Source organism: Marmota monax, unplaced genomic scaffold, assembly GCF_021218885.2.
Source record: "Marmota monax isolate L192 unplaced genomic scaffold, Marmota_monax_Labrador192_F-V1.1 WCK01_AAM20220418_F8-fsc00215, whole genome shotgun sequence".
NCBI classification, from domain to species: Eukaryota; Metazoa; Chordata; class Mammalia; order Rodentia; family Sciuridae; genus Marmota; species Marmota monax.
In genome coordinates, this window is record NW_026695214.1 from 364,040 (window position 1) to 388,523 (window position 24,484).

Here is a 24,484-nt window from a genome sequence, read left to right on the forward strand (position 1 = left end):
AGATGATTGGCTTATAGGTGTTAAGGTGCTTATGTGTGATTGGCAGGCACGCCCTACCTGAACCCTAATACAGCTCTATGAATTCCAAAATTAAATGAGCTTGAGCTTGCTGAACGTCGACTCCGGTTTCTCATCAGCCAGTTCTCACCAGCGCCCAGTGTCCCTGTGTTGACTTGACACTGCATCTCTACCCTCCCGCGACTGAGGTGACCATTGACCAGAACCAGTGACAGGAACACATACAGAGAAGGACTCCTGATATCAAAGATCAGACCTAGCCAGGGACCAGCACATGGTGACCTTTGGTGCACCTGCTACTGTCAATAAAGTTTTATTGGAACAAAGCTACCCCATTTGCTTAGTATTACCTATGGCTGCTCTCTGGCAGAGCTGAGAAGCCATGGTGAGACCTCAAGGCCTGCAAAGATGAAAATTCTGATCACTGGGCTCTTTACAGAGTGAGTTTTCCAACCCTGCCCTGGAAGAGTGTGTATCTGTTCCTGTACTACTTAGCACCAGGGAACTGCTGTCCATGATCCCAAGAAACACTCTTGCTGTTAAGGATATGCTTCATTGTTGACCTTATACCACATCATCAACTTTCTTTTTTTAACTGCCTTTACTCCAATTCATTATGTCAGCTGCAAATCTATATTAATTTGATTAGTTCTGCTCTTTTATTCATTTTTTATTTTTTGGTAATGGGGATTGAACCCAGGGTCACTTAACCACTGAGCAATATCCCCATCCCTTTTAATTTTTTTTTTAAATTTTGAGACAGGGTCTTGCTAAGTTGCTTAGAACTTTGCTTAGGTACTGAGGCTGGCCTTGATCTTGCAGTCCTCCTGCTTTAGACTCCTGGGTTGCTGGGATTACAAGCGTGCACCACCATGCCCCCAGCTTACTTTATTTATTTTTAATCTTTCATTTTCCCTCATTAAGATATTTATTTATTTTCAGTTCTGGGGAAAGTGCTCTGCCACTGGAATGTATCCATTACCTGTCTGTTAATTTATTTTCATAGTACTGGGATCAAACTCATGCTTACAAGCACCCTACCACTGAGCTACATCCCCAGTCCTTTTCGTTTTTATTTTGGGACTGGGGCTTGCTATGTTGCTGAGGTTGGCCTTGAATTTGCCAACCTCAGTACCTGGGATTACAGGCATGGGCCACTGCAGTCACTAATAAAGGCATTTAGTGCTTTTACTTTTCCTTTGATTATTTCTTCTACTTGACAGTATCACCCTTCTGTAGATGTCAGTTTGTCTGCTGAGTTTGTAAGTTTGGGGATTGAGCTGCTCAGTTATAGGAAGCTTTTCTCTTCCAGTTCCAGTCTCTGCAGACTAGTCACCTCTGGTGGAGACTACCAGCCCTCTTCTGCAGCCCTGAGCTTCCTGCAGTGTTTGTGACAGGGGCTCATCTCTGGGCTGGGTGGTGGGCCTCATTCTTCATGTCTGCAGCCCTGCACACCCCCACTGGCTGGCTGGGCTGTGAGAGTCAGATCAGTGGCTGTGGAAAACACACAAACCACCTCTTTTGCTCTGGGACACCACAGGGACCAGTGGCAAGGTCCTCCTTATCAAGGGAGGTGGCACCCATTTCCTTCTCTTGTTCTCCTCCAGCGCCCCGGAGCCTAAGTCACAGAAACGGAACCCCCTCCAGGTGGCCCACAGGTCTAACTGCTCAGAGGTTCTGTAAGAGTCTCTTACTCCTGACTGGCTTTGGAGGATAGGAAAATAGGTCCCAGCATGGCCCTTGTGTCAAATACCTAGATTCCTCTACTTGAAGGACTAGAGAGGTGGGAGGGGGAGTGGTCATGGGTCACCTTCCCACCCCACACATAGCTGCCCTCCCTGAAATCCCAAATCCTAGGAGAAGTTCCAGTGTGAAAGGAAGGAGAGAGATGGGCATGATCGTCAGGGGTCATGCACTTTACATTGGTGGACAGTGAAGTCCCAAGACCACTGGGAAGGAATGGATAGGAAGATTCGGAATACAGAAGAGAAAGGGGATATTTGGAAATGCTAGGCCTTGAAGAAGCCAATCAGAAGTAGACCCAAGGAACTTGTCCAACCTCAGGAAGAAGGGCGGGTTCTTTCGGTACTCACTTTGAACTGCTGAGGAAAAGGAAAGAAATGGATAAAGGAAGCTTGTAGAAAGCAGGGAGGAAGTTCGGGCTGGATGAGCCCGTGATAATGTATGAATTTTCAGTGTTAAAACAGTGGTTTGTTCTAGGATCATCCCTTGTCTTAGCTGTCCACGGGCTGCGTTGACTGTGTTGCGCATCGTGGCCTAGTGAGTGGATGGGTCTGGCATTGGGAACTCCTCACAACACCCACACAGGGATTGACCACCTGAAGCAGGTGAACCTCCCCCTCAGCTCTGGCAAAGGTCCCACACAGCACCTGAGATGGGTGTGACCTGCCAAGATGCCAGTCAACCTGCTGACTGCAAGACATCATGAGACAAGACCCTGCCCTTGAAACCTTATCCCTGCCTTTGATGCCCTTGAAGAAACCACTAGAGTCATCTTTCCTTTGTCTAGTTCCAGCGCCCATGTGGACTAGATCTATCAGGAGCTCTGCTTTATGTAAATATATTGTGTTTTGTTCCTCACCAATTATTTGAGACTCCAAGTTTCCAGGTGGCTTACACCCTCCTCAGTCCCCAACAAGATGCTGGTCGTCTCCCCTGTTAACCCCTGAAAAAGGAAGGGTGGGGCAGGGAAGTGCTGCATGTGTTAGTCCCTTTTCCCCCAACAACCCAGAGTGGTGGTGAAAGGCTGTAATCACAGGAATGTGGGAGCCTGAGACTGAGGCTGGAGATTTCAAATTCAAGCCAGCCTTAGCAACTCAGTGAAGCCCTAAACAACTTAGACCCTGCCTCACAATAAAAGGTGAAAATAAAAAAGGGCCGGGGATGTGGCTCTGTCTTAAAAGGTGTGTGTGTTCAATCCCCAGTACCTAAATGAATGAATAAAGAAGACACCAGAGCAGTAACGGTTTTTGTTCACAGCAGGAAGTGGACCTCTTACACTTCTAGAAGTTTCCCATTAAAAGAGAACTAAATGTCAGGGAGTGTTGTTGCCCTGTGCTTGAAAGGATGGCTCTCCCGGCTAATCTTGTGTGAGGACCACAGTTTTTGTTCCCCAATATCTAGCTCCACACTGAGCAGACAAGAAATGGTCTCTTGGAAGACACAGCCACGAGGGACCGACAGAGTCCAGAGGATGCCCTGCTTGGATCAAGAAATAAAGCATCTGGAGCCCTGGCTTCATCCACCTGTCAGGAGCACTCCAAACTTACAGACAGCAGCCTGACTTCTGTGGCTCTGGACCCCATTCACCCATTTTTGAGTTTACATAAATGGGATTCTGAACTATGCATCCTTTTGTCTTCTTGTGTTCAATATTATATGTGTAACGTTCATCCTTTTCTTTTCTTTTTCTTTAGGTGGGTTGGGGATGACCCCGAAGCCTCCGTGTGCCAGGAGTGGTCTGCCACTACATCCTCAAGCTTCACCCATTTTTTTACATAAAGCAGTTTTTCCCTCTCATATTCTGTAGTATAAAAATGCCAAATTCAGCTCATTCCTCTGCTGACAGCCATTCGTGTTGATGCACTCTGGGACTTTCACAAGCAGTGCTGTTAGGGACCTCTCTGACCACTGCTGCAGTCACCTCGACGCGGATTTCTGACCAGGAATATGCCTCGAGTGGGACGGCCGGGCGCGGGGCCGGTGATTCCCGACGCGCTTTAGAGGACCCTGCCCCACCGCCTCTGAGCGCGCTGTCCCCGGCAGGTGCCTCCTGCAGCCTCTGGGGGCCGCGGGGGCGCCTCGTCGCTATTTCTTTGTGTTTATCTGACTTTTTGTTACGGACATCTTCCCTTTCAAACAAAGCACACTGACTGCCGGCTCCTGGTCCTAGGCTCGCTGACCCACAGCCTCGGAGCAGCCTGCCAAAGCCCTTACTCGACCGCACCGGAAGACGGTGGTTTGTTTCAAGTGCTGCACGGGTGACAACGTCGACAAAGGCTGAGCTTAGCTGAGTTCTAAGATAGTTCTCTTAAAAAAAAAAAAAAAAAAAAAAGGCCTGGAGGAAACGCGAGAGGTCGGGGCGGCCGAGGAGGCCGAGGAGGGACCGAGTCGGCGGGGCGGGGCGGGGCGGGGGGGGGCGGCGTCCCCACGCACGGCGCTGACGTCGCGGGGCGGCGCGGGGTGGAAGGTCGCGAGCTCCCGCTCTCCTCCTCCACGGCGGCTGGCGGGTCGAGCCGGGACCTTAGGGACGCGAACATCCGGGTGCCCAGGGGCGCAGGCGCGGTCGCCGCGAACCTGGCTGCCGCCGGCCGCCTGCGGTGAGTCCCGCCGCGCCCCTCCACCCCTCGGTGCCTCAGTTTCCCCAGAGGGCGGCGTGGGAGGGAGCCCCGGGTATCGTGTCGCGGCGTGCCGGTCGGCGGCTTTCAGCGGGTAGGGCGCGGCGGGCCCGACGGGGCTGGCGTGTGACCGGCGGCTGCCGTCTGCCCGGCTTTCCCTGGGCTCCGGCCGGTGGCCCGCGGTGGTCTCGCCGCGGCCTCCTGGCGCGAGGCCACCCTGGGCGCGGGCCCCCCGGACTCCTGTGGCGGGACCTGCCTCGGCGCGTTCCTGTGCGTCCGGCGGACTTCGCAGCTGCCTCCCGCGGCTCAGTGGTTTACTGCTCAGCGGCTCTCCGCCGCCTCTGTTGACTTCCGTTTCTATAGAAACGCAGCGGGACTGCGCGGTGGACTCCCAGACTGACCCGCGCCCTTGCGCCCCGAGATAGCCGTGCCTTTCCTGGGGTCCATCCGTGTAGCCACGCGTAGTCCGCCTTCTGTGCTGCGCTTCAAAGTAAGTTGTAGATGACACTTGTCAAACACCTTCCTCTGCTTAGCGTGAGTTAGAGTTCAGTATTGTTTCTGATTTTTTGAGGAAAAATTGACTTTCAGTGAAATGCCTAGATCTTCCTGGCATAGTCGGACGGATTTTGACAAAATTACCACCATGGAAAGATCCCTTATTCTTTGCCTATTTAAAGAATGTGGTTGGTAGGAACTAGGCTTGAAAAATTTTTCCTTCAGTATAGAGAATTAAACCCAGGGCCTTGTACATGTTAGGAATGCCCCACTGAGCAGGACCCCAGCCCTCAAAATGTTTTAAGTGCCATGCTTTGTTCTTCCCTCCCCTATAACAGGTAAATTATTCTTTTTTTTCTCTCTCTCTCTCTTTCTTTTTTTTTTTGGTAGGATTGGACCCAGGGGCACTTAACCACTGAACCATATCCCCAGCCCTTTTTAGTACTTTTTTTTGGTGGGGGGGAGGTACCTGGGATTAAACCCAGGGGCCCTCGACCACTGAGCCACATACCCAGCCCTATTTTTTTGTATTTTATTTAGAGACAGGGTCTCAATGAGTTCCTTAGCGCCTTGCTGTTGCTGAGGTTGGTTTTGAACTTGCAGTCCTCTGCCTCAGCCTCCAGAGTGGCTCGGATTACAGGCGTGCACCACTGTGCCCCACTTAGTTTTTATTTTGAGACAGGGTTTTGCTTAGTTACTGAGGCTGGCTTTGAACTTGCAATCCTCCTGCCTCTGCCTCCTGAGCTGCTGGGATTACAGGTGTGCCCCACTGTGCTCTGTGAATTTTACTCTTTTTCTATTGCTTGTTTTCTTCTACACCTAGCTTTCCTGCCCCCTCCACTCCCTTCCCCCCAGTCTTTTATTTTGAAAGTTTTACACCTGCAAAAAAGCTGCAGGAACAGTGTAGTGAACATTTGTAAAGTCATCCAGGTTCCTCAGGTTATTAACAGTTTACCACATAAGCTTTACTTTTTTACCTTTCTAAAACACATGCACACACGTTCTCTTTTTGTATTTTACATGTATACAGAGTTGCACAGGCTGGTGTGATACAGGTGAAAATTTATATACACTTTTTTATTTTTATAATTTTTTATTTTATTATTTTTATGTGGTGCTGAGGATCGAACCCAGGGCCTTGCACGTGTGAGGCGAGTGCTCTACCGCTGAGCCATAACCCCAGCCCCACATAGACTTACTTATCACTGAAAGTGTATTGTGGACATCATGACACTTCAGCCTGAAGTATTTTCACCTGCACTTCCTAAGCACAAGAACATTCTTGAACAAAACTAAAGTGTTGTTGTGACATCCAAGTTCTGTATTATTGGTAAGCAATTTTTGTGTAATGTAAAATCTGCATGTAGCTAAGTTGTTTTTGTATTTGGTTTGAACTAGAATCCAGTCCAGTCCAGTCCAGGATCAATGTTAAATTTAGTTTTCATGTCTTTTTAGTTTCCTTCAATCTGTGATCTTATTGTTGTTGCTTTTTCTTTCAAGACATTAACTTTTTTTTTTTAAGAGCCAACTGGTTATTTTGTAGTTTGTCCTCTTAGTGTTCAATTGATATTCTCATGATTAAATTCAGATTCTCCATCTTTCACAGGAAATTAAGTGAAGTCATACCCTTTTTGGTGCGCCACATGAGGAAGAACATGAAGCTCGTTGTGGTCAAACTTTGTCATGTGGTTAAAGACCTGTCTTCCAGGGCTCTCCACCTTTTCCCTATTGTACTTATTAAATCATCCTTGGGGTAACACTTTTAGTAATTTAAAAAAATTTTTTTTCAATATGTGTTTTTAGTTTCTGATGGGTCTTTATTTTATTCATTTATTTATATGAGGTTCTGAGAAGCAAACAATGCCTCACACATGCTAGGCATGCACTCTGCCACTAAGCCACAACCTCATCCTCAATAATCGTTATTTTTTAATTTATGGTATGTTATTTATTCTTTTTATGTATTTATTTTTATTATAGTTGTAGACGGACAGCATGCCTTTATTTGTTTAGTTTTTTATGCTGTGCTAAGGATCGAACCCATTGCCTCACACATAGTGGTCAGCGCTCTGCCACTGAGCTACAGCCCCAGCTCATGTTATTCATTCATATATAGTCATATGTTTCAAATCTTTTTTATATGTTTAGTGTTTTTTGTGTATTAAGACTCTTCATCCTGGGGCTGGGGCTGTGGCTTAGCAGTAGAGTGCTTGTCTAGCACGTGCGAGGTGCTGGATTCGATCCTTAGCACCATGTTAAAAAAAAAAATGAATAAATAAAATAAAGGTATCATGTCCAACTACAACTAAAAAAAATTTTAAAAAGACTCTTCATCCTGATAACTCAAGAATATTCTTTACTATATATTTTATTTTAATCATACTCAAGTTTATTTGTGTGTGTGCATTTTTTTTTAACGAATAGTTCTTTGATCCATCTGGATTTTATGTGTGTGACAGTATGTACAATTTAGATTTTGTAATTTTTTTCTCATCTGAAAAGGCAGTGAGAGGGCTGGGGATGTGGCTCAAGCGGTAGCGCACTCGCCTGGCGTGCGTGCAGCCCGGGTTCGATCCTCAGCACCACATACAAACAAAGATGTTGTGTCCGCCGAAAACTAAAAAATAAATATTAAAAAAATCTCTCTCTCCTCTCTCCCACTCTCTCTTAAAAAAAAAAGGCAGTGAGAGAAATACATGTGTCTTAACTGAGGTATAGGTTATGAGGCTTTTTTTTTGATACTGGTCCTTAACCACGGAGTCACATCCTCACCCCTTTTTATTTTTTATTTTGAGACATAGTCTTGCTAAATTGCTTAGGGCCTTGCTAATTTGCTGAGACTGGCTTTGAACTTGCAATCCTTCTGCCTCAGCCTCCCCATTTGGAGGTTTAGGCCACTTTTACCATCTTCCAAATTAAGCACCAGAGTGTATTTGCGGCTGTTGGTCCTTCCCTTCCTTTCACTGACTGCTTAGTTACTGCAACCTAGTGAAGAACCTCAACTTTGGGAGTACATTCCAGCTCCTCCTCTTTTCTTTTTAAGGGATTGAAATCTTGGCTTTTTCAGGTGCTGTTCTCATTTGTGTGAGTTATAGAAATGGTCTGTCCTGCTATAGTGAGATTCTTCCAGAAATTTGCATTAGGAAGGCATTGCTTTTACAGGTGGTCTGGTGAGAGTCCTCATGGTTTCAGTATGGGGCCCCTTCATCCTTTGCACCATCTCTAGCTCCCCACTAGCTCAAGTGTCCTTTCAAGTCTTCAGTATTTTTTCAATGGTGTAGGATTTTTGTTAGTTTTTGTTTTCTATTTTTTATGGGACTTTAATTTTTAAGACATTTTTTATTGGTTATTGTTTTAGGAAGATTTTGATTTGGGGTGTCAGTAGTTATTCAGCAAATGATTATTTACTGGGCACCTAAATTCATCTAGAAATAAACAGACAGCAATCCCTGCTGTGGCAGTGCTTATGATTTAAGGCAGTTATTTCTCTTGTTGAGCTCAGGCATTTAAAAAAAATAATTATCCCTGAGCCTGATTTAGTGTGCATGCTTGTAATCCCAGCAACTCAGGAGGCTGAGGCAGGAGGATTGCAAGTTCCAGGTCATTCTGGCAATTTAGCAAGACCCTGCCTCAAAGTAAAAAGAAGGGCTGGGGCTATAGCTCAGTGATGGAGCACTCCTGTCTTTAATACCCAGTACCAACAAAACAAAACAACCTACCTGTTTTACCAAAGAAAAAAAGAATTATATTTAACTGAGAAGAAAAAAATGATAACTTATTATTACTTTATTATTATAGTGAGAATTTAAATTATTCGTAACAGGAATAATGTGCTTTGTGGATTGATGTAGACTGCTAAATTCTTTTTTTTTAATATTTTCTAGTTGTCAATGGACCTTTGTTTATTTATATGAGGTGCTGAGAATTGAACCCAGTGCCTCACACATGCTAGGCAAGCACTCTACCACTGAGCTAGGACCCAACCCTGGACTGCTAAATTCTAAAATAATAATTTCTGTTATGTATTATGCATTTATACTCTGCCAGATATGTATATGGATGCCATGTGCATATTGTTACATTATTATTACATTATTGTTATATTATTATATCATTTAATTCTTACAGTGATGATGAATTGGGTACATTAGTGTTCTCATTTTTTACCTGAGAAAACTGGGGCTTGAGAGAAGACTTGAGTTAGCAGAGCTGGCTTTTGACCCAGGACCTGTTCACATCCAGAACATGCTGCCTTGTACTCAGTTTGGCTATTTCAGAGCAGTTTTACTTAGAAGATATGAGGCAATATCTATGACTAAATGTACTTTTTGATTAAATGAGTTTAGAATCTTACTAGTGTGTGGAAATCTTATTATTAAAGAAATGGTCAGATCTCTTCTCTGCAACAGGGAAGGGGCGTGAAAAACATTTCTTTTTGTGTAAAAACATAAAACAAAATTATCCATTTGTTTTAATGTGAAATCAAAAGAAAAACTAGGTGTTGGGGCCACTGTGGAGAGAAAAGATGGGACACACACACACACACACACACACACACACACACACACTGATCAAGAGGGGTAAATGTTCTACTCAAAATGCAAGGGCAGCTTCCCAAGCTATTGCTGAAATAGGTTAACGGAGCAAGCTGGGCTTTTATTTTGGAGAAAAAGTGGGGCTGGGGTGATAATGGCCTTGCATTTGTTGGGGCTTGCATGTTTGATCTTGCTGCTGGCAGCAAATAGGAGGCATGGAAGCTTTCTTATTAGCTTTCCTAGATGTGGGGAGAGGGCTTGAAAACTGTCTGCAAGTCAGCAATCACGCAGTAATTAGATGGGTTACTTTATTAGCTCAGGGTTAGAGTGAGTGGCAAATGATTTTGTTAAGGCATGGATTCTTTGAACAAATAAGGTAGGCATTATGGGTGGTCCACAGAGATGGTGGGAGCCATGTGGATGGGCAGGTCTGCTGAGGTCTGTTAACGTCAAGTACCCAGCATTGAGTGTGAGTGATGCTCCTGCAGGGCCTGGGACTAGGATGAGACCCTTTAGAGCTGAGTGCCTAGAATGGTGTTCTACACAAGCTCACCACATCACTGCGAAACCATTATTTCTCTTTCGAAGTCCCAAAGTGTCAGAAATGTGCCGGGTGGGGTTCTTACCCTAATAGACTCAACACACTTTTTTTTTGAGCAGCTTTATTTAGATAAAATTCACATCCCATACAGTTCACCCTTTTAAGGCATACAATTCAATGATTTTTATTATATTCACTGGCTTATACCTATCTTCCCACAGTTAATTTTGGAATATTTTCATCATCCCTGTCCCTTGCAAAAGAAAACCAATACCTGCTGGCAGTCACTGCTCATCTCCCCACCCCTCTTACCCCTTGGCAGTTACTAACCTTTCTGTCTATGCAGGTGTCTGTTCTGGGCATTTTTTATAAAACCCATAATTTTTGATTTTTAGTGTCTGGCTCTTTTTTTTTTTTTTTTTTTTGGGTGATGCTGGGGATTGGACCCAGGGGTGCTCTACTACTAAGCAACTTCTCCAGCCTTTTGTTATTTTTATTTTTTGGTTTGAAAAAGTTTCTTGATAAATTGCTGAGGCCAGCCTCAGACTTGCAATCCTCCTGCCTCAACAGTTGCTGGGATTACAGGCCTATGCCGCTGCATTTGACTATATGTCTGGCTTCTTTTATTTAGCAAAATATTTTCAAGATACATCTATATTGTAACATGTGTCTCTACTTTGTTCATTATTATTGATGAATAGTAGACCAGATCAAATCTTTTGTTTCTGAAGTGTTCCAAGATAGACTTCAATGTTTAAAAGAAAAAATTTGTTAAAATGGCTTGAGTTTCATCTTGTTAGGTTCCACTTTGTAAACTTCCACCCTTGTAGTTACCCATTGTGCATGTACTAGTCTTCTAGAACCAAGTAGGTTAACCTGAAACAGCTGGCTGGGAGGAACTCTCCAGGACTTGTTTTCTAAAGAAAAGTATTTAGAGGAACAAAACTTAAACCTCCCTAGGTGTATTACAAAGTCATTCAAAAAGTAACCCAGTTAGACTTGTGAATGGAAATATGTAGTACCCAGTCAACATTCTGCTTTAAAGAGTAATAAATGCAGATGAGTTTTAAAAACAAGAATATTTCATTATATCACATTTTGTTTCTCCTTTTGCCGATTAATGGATGTTAAATTGTTTCTACATTTTTCATATTACAAATAATGCTGTGAACATTCATATTCAGTTTTTAAGAAATGGACCATTTTTGGTTTTTTTGGAATAGCTACCTTAGGAGCTGATTCTGGTCATCCTAGTGAGTATGAAATGTGATCATGTTCTGTTTTGGTTTGTACTTTTCTCTTGGTTAGTAATGTTGGGTATATTTGGTTTATTGGCCAATTGTGTATCTTCTTTCGAGAACTGCCTATTCAGGTCTTTTGTCCATTTAAAAACTTTGTTTTAGATGTAGATGGACGTAATACCTCTATTTTATTTATTTTTAGGTGGTGCTGAGGATCAAACCCAGTGTCTTCTATGTGCTAAGCAAGCGCTGCACCACTCAGCTACAACCCCAGCCCCTTGTTCATTTCTCAAATGGGTCATTTATATTTTATTGTTAAATTATAAGGTACATCTGTTGTATATATCAGTCCTTTGTCAGACATGTGGTTTGCCCACATTTTCTCCTGCTGTGTGATTTGGCTTTCACTTTCTTTCTTTCTTTCTTTCTTTTTTATGATGCTGGGGATTGAACCCAGGGCCTTATGCATGCGAGACAGGCACTCTTCCAACTGAGCAATATCCCCAGCCCCTGGCTTTCACTTTCTTAATGACATTCCTTGAAGCATAAAAGCTTTTAATTTTCATGTAATGCAATTTGTTAACTTTTGAGTCTTTCTTTTCTGTTGCTGTTGTTGCTTACACTTTTGGTATTATAGCAACTTTCCCAAAGAAATCAAAAGAAAAACTAGGTGTTGGGGCCTAGTTTTTATTTAGAATTTATGCCTGTGATCTTTTCTAAGATTTGTATTGTTTTATCTCTTTATTGAGACGTGTGATCCATCTTAATTTTTGTGTGATGTGCACTCTTTTTTTTTTTATCAATATTTTTATATGTTTATTTTTATGTGGTGCTGGGGATTGAACCCAGGGTTTCATGTGTTCAAGGCAAGTGCTCTACCGCTGAGCTACAACCCCAGCCCATGTTTTTTAAACATTTTTTAGTTGGGCACAATACCTTTATTTTGTTTATTTTTATGTGGTGCTGAGGATCGAACCCAGTGCCTTGTGTGTTCTAGACGAGCGCTCTACGGCTGAGCCACAACCCCAGCCCCCATTGCACTGTTTTTGATGAGTATTTTGCAGTGTGCTTCTCACCATCTTTATTTATATATATCTATATTTTTTTTGATGGAACTTTATTTATTAATTTATTTATATGCAGTGCTGAGAATCGAACCCAGTGCCTCACACATGCTAGGCAAGTGCTCTTCTACTGAGCTAAAACCCCAGCCCCCTCACTATCTTTTTTTTTTTTTTAATTTATCTTTATGTGGTGGTGAAGATCAAACCCAGTGCCTCATATGGGCTAGGCAAGCACTCTACCACTGGGCCACTACCCCAGCCCTGCCTTTCACCATCTTGAAAGGCATTTTACAGGTAGTGTTAAATATCCATATAACTTAAAAAGTTCTAAAGCTCTAAGTTCATGCAAGGAAAGTGTTTGTTTTTAAAAACACCTGTTTCTGTTTGGATATGTCATCTAGAAGACATAGGAACAGTCAGGTGCTAGAGAATATGTGTTAATCTTCTGTAAAGTTGGATTAGATAAAGGAGCAGGTGCTGCTGGGGAACAAAACTTAAACCTCCCTAGGTGTATTACAAAGTCATTAAAGAAGTAACTCAGTAAGGCTTGTGAATGGAGGAGATATGTAGTACCCAAATAGTGCAATTTGTTAAGTTTTTAGGTAGATGAGGATGGTACCTCTGTGGAAACAGCTCTCAGCACATAGGACTCGAGGCATCCCAGGATGTCTTACCCACAGGGCAGGGTCGGTCTCCCTGTGTCTTACCTAAGCAGCACAGTTCTCCAGCTTTGAAGTCCCACACAGGGCTGAGACAATGCTCATGTGCTTTCTTTTTTTTTTTGGTGGGGGGGAACCTAGGGCTTTGTGTGTGCTAGGCAAGCACTTTACCATTGAGCCACACCACAGCCTAGCATCCTGTATATACAAAGATTTGGATTAAACTTCTCCAGTGGTAATGGATAAGAGGACAGGTTGGTTAGGGAAAGAATCAGCAATACTAGGGTCTCCAGACAAGTATGTACAGCGTCAGAGGAGGAGTAGGAAATAGAGAGCCCCCAGATATGTGAACAACATTGTGATGAGTTTTTAACATTATTTTTGCCATTGTACTGCCAAAAGTATATGAATGTGTGGGAGGGGGCTGGGGAGTAGCTCAGTGGGAGAGCACTTGCCTAGCACATGTGAGGCACTGGGTTCGAGCTCAGCACCACATAAAATAAATACATAAATAAAACAAAGGTATTGTGTCCACTTACAACTATAAAAAAATTTAAAAAAATAAATATGTGGGAGGGCAACAATGTAAGATATTTTTAAGACAATCTTAATTTATGAAGTTCAGTAAGATTCTTGCATGAATTGCCTTAATGTAATGCCATTATCCTTAATCTGTCCTAATGTCTTCTATATACTTGTGATAATTTGTTACTTCACTGTGGAACTCAGGTCCTTGTCATCTGAGAATGGCTTAGTTGGTTTAGACTGCTATAGGAAAATGCCATAAACTGTGTGTCTTATGAACAACAAAGTTTTGTTTCTTAGAGATCTGGGGACTAGGAGGTCCAAGATCAAGGCAACAGAGGCCTTGGTGCTGGGTGAGGGCCTGCTTTCTGGGTCCTGGCTTATCCTCATGTGGTAGAAGGTGGGTAATGGAGCTCTCTGAGGCTGCTTTTTTCTATGACACAATTTATATATTTCAAATGGACAAAAAAATTTGTTTTATTTACAGTACCTTAAGATAAATTGCCTTTATGAGCTTTCTTTCCAGACCTTGAGATCTACAAGCATATCTAGAAAATTTACTATTGTGGAAAATGAAGACTGCCTGTAGTTTTTTTTCCCCCTTCACAAATGGCTGTAACACTATCCTTTTGGTGGTTCAGGGACTTTATTATTTTCTTTAGGCATCATTAAGTCCTGCAACTCTTACAGAGTAACTTTGACAATATATACATTCTGTCATTTTGCTAGCCAGTTCTTGGGTCCATCACTCAATAGAACCTTAACTCCATTCAAATTTACTTTTATTACTGAAAGGTGAGTGACTCACCCGAGATGGAGATTCAGCCAAGAGATTTATTGGGGGGCTGACCAAAGGGAAAGAAAAGGAGAGGCAGAGAGAGAGCAGAGAGAGGAGAGGAGGAGGGCAGAGAGAAAGAGAAAGAGAGAGGAGAGAAAGAAGAGGAAGAGGGCAGAGAGCGTGAGCTTGCAAGCTTTGGCTTAAGAAGGGTTGCCTAGGCCATGTGGCCGGTGCTGATTGGCAGGGTGACTCAGGAACGTCGTGTCCTGTGGGGATGGGTCGAGAAAACTTTTGAATTTGGCGTCCTTTGGCTTGGTGCTCTTTGGAGAGGAGAGAGAGGGGTAAGGGATTCTGTGATGTTCTCGTGAGATGGAAACTTAATTTTAGTGGGGAGTCTCTTACACACCCAGTAATTAGAAATCTTACAGAAGGGATTGATTTTGAGTATTTAGGCCCACATTTCTATTTTAAGGCTTTAGTTTTCATGAATAGTTCTTGGAGGCCCAATTATCCCTGTCCTTCCTTCCTTCCTCCCTCCCTTCCTCCCTCCCTTCCTCCCTCCCTTCCTCCCTCCCTCCCTTCCTCCCTTCCTTCCTTCCCGAACCCAAGACACTCAACCACTGAGCCACATCCCCAGCCCTTTTAAGATATATTTTATTTAGGGCGGGGTCTTGCTGAGTTGCTTAGGGCCTTGCTAATTTGCTGAGGCTGGCTTTGAACTCGCAATCCTCCTGGCTCACTAGCTGCTTGGGATTACAAGTGTGCACCTCTACGCCTGGCATCCCTGTCCATCTTGTGTCATGTCTTCATCATCTTCTAGACCTCAGCTAACTGGGCCATCTCCTACTTCTTTTTGGTATTCTATTTCTTCCAACAGTTGGAAATTTCAAGGAACTTTACTCCTGAGCCAGTGGTGGTTGCCATTTTGTGTCCTTGGGGATTTTTTTATAAGGATGTCAATCCCTTTTTTTTTTTTTTTGGTACTAGGGACATTTAACCACTGAGATAGATGCCTAGCCTTTTTATTATTTGAGATAGGGTCTTGCTAGGATGCTTAGGGCATTGCTGAATTGCTGAAGCTGGCCTTAAATTTGGAATCCTCCTGCTTCAGCCTACTGTGCTGCTGGATACAGGCATGTGCTGTTATGCTGGATGTCAGTCTCATTCCTGAGAGCTGCACCCTCATGATCCATTTGCCTCCCCCAAAGCTCTACCTTCTAATACCATAACGTTGAAGATGGGATTTCAGTATGACTTTTGGAAAGGGTGACATTCAAGTCCAGGCAAAAGATGTAGCTGAAATGGCTACTTATCATCAAGGAGTGAGAATTCATTGTGAGGAATGAGTCTAAGTTGAGGGCAGTATCTGGATTTGTTGTAAGCTTCCTTCTACATGAAGGAACTTCTCCTGGTGTCTTAGAACACAGTGCAGGAAGCCATCCGTGAATTACACGAGGATCTTCTCTCGATATAGTAGCCAGGGAGATTTAGGGTTGACATTGCGAAGTATCCATGGCTCTCCTGCGGCAATAGACTGCCCAATGCACATGACCTTTATCTCTGTTCTGTGAGGAAGATACCTCGTAGTAGCTCCGGAGATGGATGTAACCTATTGGGAATTGAACACCTTTAACCTTTTTTGGTGAAGAACATTCTGTGGAAGGCCTTTGATGTTTCCCAATGTAAATAAAGCAGGCACGGGCTCCATTTTGGCCAGAGTCTAGAAGCTTGGTCCATCTGATTGGCTTACTCATCCTGCCCCTGCTTTTGAAACTACTTTCTGTGTCCTCTGTTTTTTTTTCCACCATTCTATTTTTTCTAGCTTTTATTTCTCATCCAGCCTATTCCACCAAGGGGAACCCCATTTCCAACACCTACACTGGACGTGGACAAGAACATAGTACTATGGTACCTAAGTACCCAGGTTGCTGGTCCACAGAATGGTCAAGGGGTGGTGTTATTGTGGTGTAGGGATCAAACCCTGAGCTTCACACATGCTAGGCAAGTGCTCTACCACTGAGCTACTTCCCTGAACCAGTGAATTTTTACCTCCAGAATCTTTTGTTTCTGAAAATTCCCTTCGAGAGGTTATATCGTCCCGTGTGTGATGGCCTATCTCCTTTTTTAGACTGTACTTGTGAACCTGCCCTCAAGGTAAGGGGTGTGCTCTGGAGCCTTATTTTCACAGGATGGCCAGAGGCTGCACAGGCCCCTGTGCATCAGGAAGGCAGTCGTGGCAGCCTCAGGAGGCTGCTGGGTGGGAGCAGCAGCTGTGAGCATGGTTCCCTGAGCAGCTGGCCCCTCCATGGCATGGTTTAAAGCTGTGGGCAGAGTAGGTGCCTGAGCTTGGTTTGGCTTCCAAGTGAATTAGGGTATTGCTCACCTCAGTTTGGTGTTCCTACTTAAGAGTTTTGGGGCAAGGTGTGGTGGCACACACCTGAAATCCCAGTGATTTGAGAGGCTAAGGCAGGGGGATCACAAGTTCAAGGCCCACATCAACAATTTAGTGAGGCCCTCAGCCGTTTAGTAAAACGCTGTCTTAAAATAGAAATTTAAAAAGTAAGGGCTGGGGTTGTGGCTCAGTGGTAGAGCACTCACCTAGCATGTGTGAGGCACTGGGTTTGATGCTCAGCACCACATAAAAATGAAATAAAAACATTGTGTGTCCACCTACAACTAATATATATTAATATATATATATATATAAATAAAATAAAAAGTTCGAGAGGTGTGGATCAGTGGTAAAGGGTTCCTGGGTTTAATCCATGGTACTGCCCCTGCAAAAAACAAAAATGTTTGTAGTTCAAGTTTTCATTAAATACACTTTGAATTTGCGTTAAAGAGGTCTGTTATTTAATTGGAACATCTTGACTCTGAGTTGGGGAGATCTCCTTGAATTGCTTTTTGAAAGTACTAAGGTGTAGGGAGCTGCCTTCCACTTCAGGTGGTAATATGAGCAGTTGCATTGGCAGGTATTCTAATGCTTCATGTTCTTGCATTCCTGAGAGCAATCCAGCTGTGCTGTTTAGGGACTTTCCACTGTTCCTTGATGAAATCTGCATTTCACAACAAATATTATATATGTATCACTTCTTGCACTTTCCTTATGGTCACTTCTTGCCAAAGTCTTTCCCTCTCTGTTTCTCAAATTTATTTATTTATTTATTTGTTAGACATGGGCACAATATCTTTATTTTGTTTATTTTTATGTGGTGCTGAGGATCGAACCCAGGGTCTCTCACGTGCGAAATGAGCACTCTACCACTGAGCCACAACCCCAGCCCTCTCAAATTTAATAATTAATATTTTATGTCATTTGCTTTGCCATTTTTATTTATATTTTTGAGATAGTGTCTTGCTATGGTAATAGTGTTTCTATTTTGAGATGGGGTCTCACTAAGTTGGCCTCAGACTTTTGATTCTCCTGCCTTGACCACTTTGTCATTTTTAAGTATGAGAAATAAAACATTACACGTCAAGTCCTAATCCTCTTGAGTCCCTACTACCACAGGCAAAAATATGTAATGTGCATTTGTTTAACCTATTTTTGTTTTTACTCCTTGGTATATCTTGAGAAACATTTTTCTTTAAAATATCTTTTTTACTTCTGACACATAGCCATTGAACATGAGTGCAGTGTGACATTTCTTGCAAATCTTAATGTTGAACAGTGAGCTCAGTGACCTTCATTTTTCTCCTTTTTTTTAAGTCAAGCAATTTTAATAGGTTAATTGTAATCAGTAAAAGCACAAATAACACAAAAGACTTGAATTTCATATCTTTAACAACTTTTCATAGTCCTTACTGTAAGGTGTTGAGGAAGGGACCCACGCTTTTTTGGCTTTCTTGGTTTATGACCACGGTCAGCAAATGTTCCACGTGTGCCTAGAAGGCATCTGGCTCTGATGAGTGCGTGCTCCTTCATCCCAGTGTGATCAGGCTGGCTGTGTACATTCTCTCCTGCTTATCCCCATTCCATTTTTTTGAATTTCCATTTCTGAGAGCCTCTCACTGTGGTTGGATTTAGGTTATCTCCCTGCATTCTGGGTAAGACTTTTGCTCTGTGTTTTGCTGCATTTTCTAGGTGTTCCATTGTCCTGTGATCCTTGCTGGATGTTTGTTTGCTTGTCAAGGGATACAGAGCCCTTCCTTGGTTGGCTTTGCCTGTTCCACCCTGATGCTTTTGTCTTCTGTGTCTTTCTGCTTTGGTGTTTCTGTTATAAACTGTTCAGAGAGTTGTTCTGTCCCATTAAGGCTGTTCACATTTACTGTTATTGGCGATATCATACTTCTTACCTTTTATTTAGCCTGTTGTAATTGTGCTCTTTGAACCCTGTATCAGCTGATCCTGAATTGATCTGGCTTTTTTATTCTTCCTTCCACAAGGGTTTTTGTACTTCAGTGCTATTGACATTTGGGGTTGGGCCATTCCCTGTTGTGAGGACCATCCTGTGCATCACAGGACATTCATCAGCGCCCCTGGCCTCTGCCCCTAGATGCTAGAAGCCCTAGTCTTGAAGTCAGAAGCATTTCCCAAGACTGCCAAGTGTCTTCTGGGGACAGAGCCTTCTGCAGGTGAAATCCACTACCTAGTCTGGGGATGGAGCTCAGTGGTAGAGTGCTTTTGTCTGGCATGTGTGAGACCCTGTGTTCAACCCCAGCACTGCCCGACACACACACCAAGCTCCCTCTGGGCTTGGAAGTTTTGTATCACGCTTACTCTTTTATTTTTGACAAGCTGTAACAGGAATCAGAGAAAACTCAAGGATTTTGTCTCCATTTTCCCTTGTCAGAGGTAACAAGCCGCTGCCGCCCTCCGCCCTCTGGCTAACCCTAAATTTTTGGCACTGCAATCCCATCTCCCTCTCTCCCTTCTGGGTTTTTCCTGATGAATAGCACTTCTCCATTCCTTTGGCTAGTGTCCTTGGAGTTCAGTTCTGTCTTTGCTTTTCTGACTCTGCCCTTATCTCATTAACTCTGGGTTCCTAATTGCTATGGGGTGATCTGTGGCAGTAGTTCCCACTGTTTACTGGTGCTGTGTCTGGCCCTCTGACCATCTCCACAGGCTTGGCTGATTCACGTCTTCCTACCTATAATTCTTGCTTGTTGAGTCTGAGATGCCTAAATGGAATTGCTGGATGGGGGTTTTGCCCATTTTGTTGTTTTGTTTCTTATGAGACAGCTCTTCAGTTGCCCAGGCGGGCCTGGGACTTGTGCTTCTCCTACCTCAGTGTTCTCAGTCGCTGGGATCACAAGCAGGTACTACTGTGTCAGCTTTTCATGTCTTGTTTTAACAGCTGCTACCAAATTATCCTGACAAGCCGACTGACCACTTTATATGCCTTTTGATTTCTCATGTGACCTGCATGAGTTTTGTATTGTCACATGTTTTCTTTTGCTTATGTGAAATATACATATATGGTGGTCTTAAAGTTACAGTTTGTAATTGCTCAAATATCATTGACAGAGAGAATGAGCATGTCTATTCCTTTACTCTCTAGGAAGTACTTCGTGGTAGCCTTTTTTTTTCTTCTTCTTTTTGTGCTGTTCTGTTTGAGTTTTTTTTTTTAATAGATTTTGGGCATTAAATTCTTTGTCACTTTTATATTTTATAATATTTTCTCTCCATCTGCCACTTGTGTCTTTTTTTGTTTGTTTGTTTGAGGGTTTTTTTTTGTTTGTTTGTTTGTTTGTTTTTTTGGTTCAGGGCCCTTAACGACTGAGCCACATCCCTGCCCTTTTATGTATCTTATTTGGAGACAGGGTCTAGCTGAGTTGCTTAAGGCCTTGCTGAGGCTGAGGCTAGCTTTGAACTTGTGAACCTTCTGCCTCATCCTCTCCAGCTGCTGGGATTATAGGTATGGGCCACTGCACCCTGCCTTGTGTTGTCTTTTATTGTGTGGAAATTTTAAATATTGATGTCAGATTTTTTTCTCATTTTACCTCTCCCTTGCACAGATGTGAATTTTAAAAAGAAAACAAGTAAAAACACATATTCATCTAGCCCATCACTGTTTTCTCTTTCTCTTTCAGATACAGGTTAGTGTGCTTTACTCTGTCTTTTTCTTTTCAGCTTGGGACATGAGACTGGAAGCATCAGTCCAGAATGTTCCTGAAGACCTACTCTCCTGTGACACAGACATGGAAGGTCCCACAAGGGAGGCCCCCTGCTTCTCTGTTCCAAGTGGCAGTTGGGACTGTGAGAGCCACGAGAAACACTTGAGACAGTCTGCTTTAACTCAGGAGAAGCCAGTGGCTCAGGAAGTAGTCTGTGAATATCTTGGTTTTGGGGAGCATTTGAGTGCAAGTTCAGGCTGTTTGCCACCTCAGAGAGTGCCCGCCACAAACGGTTTCCATGTATGTGATTCAGATGTTGAGATTTTGGATTGTGGAAGAACGTATAGCCATTCCCTGGATGTCACTCAGTGTGGAAGAGGTCACATGAGAGAGAAGCCCCATAAATACCCAGGAAATGTTAAGTCTTTCAACCATTTTACTCTCCTTGGTGACCAAAAACTGATGAAAAGGGGCAGGAAACCTTACCAAGGGAAGGATGTTGGGGACGTCTTTGCTCTGAGCTCATCTCTTCATGGAAGCAAAAGTCGTCCCATGGAGAAACCATATAAATGCACTGAATGTGGCAAATGCTTCAGACGGAACTCATCCCTTGTTTTGCATCACCGAACTCACACTGGAGAGAAACCATATGCCTGTAATGAGTGTGGAAAATCCTTCTCCAAGAACTACAACCTGATTGTGCATCAGAGGATCCATACAGGAGAGAAGCCCTATAAATGCTCTAAATGTGGGAAAGCTTTTAGTGATGGGTCAGCTCTGACACAGCACCAGAGGATCCACACAGGCGAGAGACCTTATGAGTGTCTAGAATGTGGTAAGACATTCAACCGAAACTCATCCCTGATTTTGCATCAAAGAACTCATACAGGGGAAAAGCCATATAGATGTAATGAGTGTGGGAAACCCTTTACTGACATCTCCCACCTCACTGTACATCTCAGAATCCACACTGGTGAGAAGCCCTACGAATGTAGCAAATGTGGAAAGGCTTTCCGAGATGGCTCATACCTCACTCAGCACGAGAGGACTCATACCGGAGAGAAGCCCTTTGAGTGTTTGGAGTGTGGGAAATCCTTCAACCGCAATTCCCACCTCATTGTGCATCAAAAAATCCATTCTGGGGAGAAACCCTACGAATGTAAAGAGTGTGGGAAAACGTTCATTGAAAGTGCTTACCTCATCAGGCACCAGAGGATTCATACTGGGGAGAAGCCCTATGGGTGTAATCAGTGTCAGAAACTTTTCAGGAACATTGCTGGCCTCATCCGGCACCAGAGGACTCATACTGGTGAGAAACCCTATGAGTGTAATCAGTGTGGCAAGGCTTTCAGGGATAGCTCCTGTCTGACCAAGCACCAGAGAATTCACACGAAGGAGACTCCATACCAGTGTGTAGAATGTGGAAAGTCTTTCAAGCAGAACTCTCACTTATCAGTACACCAGAGACTCCATGACAGGGAGGGTCCCAGCCAGTGTCCTCAGTGTGGGAAAGTGTTCAGAAGAAGTGCATCCCTTGTCCGACATCAGAGAGCACATCCGAAAGACCAGCCTGTATAAACATAGTGGATGCTGGGCCACAATTCTCTCAGCTTAGTGTGATGGCACCATTCCCTGGTCAGTAGAGAAGAATCCTCAGAGCTACCAGAGAATTGATGGACAAGCCATTCCCTAGCCCTGTTACATCTGTTAGTGGTGAATCTCCTGGAGAAAATACTGGATGATGATAAATGGGGAAGAGTGCATCAGGAATGACTGAGCCTATGCAGAACATGGTAGTGTGACACTGGAATAAAAAATGGGGGAATGTCAGCAAGACAGTTCCCAAAGAGATCCACCCCCTTCACATGAGGATACTCACACTGGGAAGAGCCTGTGTGAGTCCAATAAGCAATCCCTAGGAAGAATCCTGTGAGAATGAATGTTCACTTCATGTACATGAGCACCTCGATATTAGCCTGTGTGATCAGAAAGAGAAACTTTGGCAGGAGCTTATGCTGAGCTTTTGTATCAGCAAAGACACGCTGGTGAGCCATCCCACACCGTGCTCCACTTGCAGCAGCCACAGGATTGCAGTTAGACTTTGATGTGTGAATGAGCCAGAGTACTGCCAGGATGCTAAGGACTCCTTAGAAGGGGAATTGGACCAAGGAGGTGCTGGTAGACAAGGAAGTCATCCCTTTTAAGACTACAGCAGGCTCTTCTTTGATGGATGTCTGCTTGAGGAAACATGGTCCATTGTTGCATTGGTGTTGAAACAAGATCCCGAGCTGTCGGGTTTGCATACCCATTCCCACACGCACCATTGTTGCTCCTGGAGGCCATTTCCCATTCATTCCTTTCAGCCACTCTGAATAATTATAAAGGTTTTGTTGCTATGTTGAAAATGATTATGATGTTTCAAAAAGAAGGTGTAAGAGATTTACTGTCCTTACAGTCCACGTAAAGATCTGTGTGCATACGGATGTAGATTATAAGTAGATGTTGGAGAAATAAACAAATGGCTTTGTTAGAGGATTGGAATTGTGTCTGGGCTTTTTTCTCTGTTACAGATCATCAATAATTTGAAAATGAGATAAAAGGAAAGCCGAGAGGATGTGAATTTGGTGTTTCTTGGGCCTTCTTTGCCAGTGGGGACTAGATTAGGGCTATGGAAGCTGTAGCATTAGGTGTGCATCCAGGAATAAGCATCTCTGGAACCTGCATTCCTCAGCTTAGGCAGGAGAGTCATTTTCTTCCTTGGGACATGGATAGAATGGGTTTGTCGTTGTGGAGGAGAGCATGGGTCTCAGGGAACAGGAGAGCAAAGAAAATTCTGGAACAGGCAACCTTAGCATGTCCTCTCTGAGGCCTTGTAGAGGTGGCTGGCTTCTTGACACAGTTGTAATGTCCTGAGTGGATCCTTTGGAATTTCGCCTTCCCCTGTCTTCTCTGGCCCCTGTGAAGGAAGAGTCCGGGTAAAAGCTGCTCTGAGCTTAGCTGTGAGTTATATGAATTAGAAACCTGGTCAGGCATTTCCGACATCTCCATAGGTACCCTTCCCTAAGGGGAAGAACCATCAGATAGCCCCAAAGTTTGGTATGAGGGTGGCCTAGTCCCCACCTGCCTTCAGTGCTGCCTGTCCTGTAGCTTCATGGAGATTGGCTGGTTAATATGTATAGGTGTCCCTTTGTTTCTACCAAGATGGTCTTTCTATATGATGGTCAACGAGTGCATAAGAAATCCTGACCCTTAAGTCTGTTGCAGTTAAAATCTGAGCTGCCATCTCAAGATGGAATGTCCTTGCACATGCGTTGTGGTGGGCCCATGCTTTCTAACGTGTGGCATGTAAACTCTCCCCAGGCAATGGTGACTGACGGAAGAAGTGTCCCATGATGCTGGGGGGCTTGACCCTCCAACACTGACCGTGCGGAGCTTGAGGGTGCAGAGAAACCCCTCCAGAGACAGTTTTAGAGAACAGTGTCTGATTTATTGCACAGCAACAATAGCTTTTATAATGGGTATGTGCCAATTTACATATAACAGTCATGGTAGTCCAGAGGTGATACATACATATCATCTTACAGAATTCAGGACATCAAGAGATCAGAAACTGCCACAAAGCCGGACCCTGAACCAACAGGGGAATCACACCTTGTCAAAGGAGCAAGGAAACTGCTTGCCAGGTTCTGACAGCACTTTGTCCCAAAACATAGCATTCTATGTTAGGACTTGCCTGCTGCACAATGAGGAAGATAAGCATTCCTCCATGAGAGTCTACAGTTAGGCCCTGAAGCACCATTATGCTCACCCCATCAAGTCCATGCCTCTCCAAGTGCACCCCTTAGATGCCTCAAATGCATGCTTGCTTTGTAGATATGCAAGCCAGAAAGGAGGAAGGGAAGGAGAGGTGGAAGAAGGCAGCAGTATTTTAGGTGCTCCCTGGCTCCTGTGTAAACTTATCTCACCTGGCACCCCAGTCTCATTTTCAAGCATCCCATCCCCAGGTTTCCTTGCCAAATGGCCCTCTTTTTGATTCAGAGGGTGGGCAAAACTTTGGGCTGGCTTTTAGCTGTAGTTTCAGGAGTTCAAAAGAATACCTCCATGCATTTTCTTTATTTGAAGTCTTGCCACAGTGCCTCTCTAGACAAGAATCCCTGGAGGAAAAGTATAGCTGAGCAGATAGCAAAGAGTTCATGACAACCCCGAGACTGAG

At 43.9% G+C, this 24,484-nt stretch overlaps 1 protein-coding gene across 2 annotated transcripts; it reads left to right on the forward strand.

Moving 5' to 3' along the window:
* The first annotated feature begins 4,230 nt into the window (after positions 1-4,230).
* On the forward strand, positions 4,231-22,812 carry Znf329 (zinc finger protein 329). Of its 2 annotated transcripts, none has more exons than XM_046430980.2 (2): positions 4,231-4,358; positions 20,288-22,812. In XM_046430980.2, exon 2 carries the CDS (start codon positions 20,296-20,298, stop codon positions 21,847-21,849), a length of 1,554 nt encoding a protein of 517 aa, XP_046286936.1. In that variant the 5' UTR covers positions 4,231-4,358; positions 20,288-20,295; the 3' UTR covers positions 21,850-22,812. The 2 variants fall into 2 exon arrangements, with proteins under 2 accessions (XP_046286936.1, XP_058430731.1); XM_058574748.1 differs by lacking the exon at positions 4,231-4,358 and adding an exon at positions 4,540-4,866.
* The last annotated feature ends 1,672 nt before the right edge of the window (positions 22,813-24,484 follow it).

What these genes read in the sequence shown, in the direction of transcription:
- Znf329 (XM_046430980.2), top strand. Translation starts at nt 20,296, where the DNA reads ATGAGACTGGAAGCATCAGTCCAGAATGTTCCTGAAGACCTACTCTCC.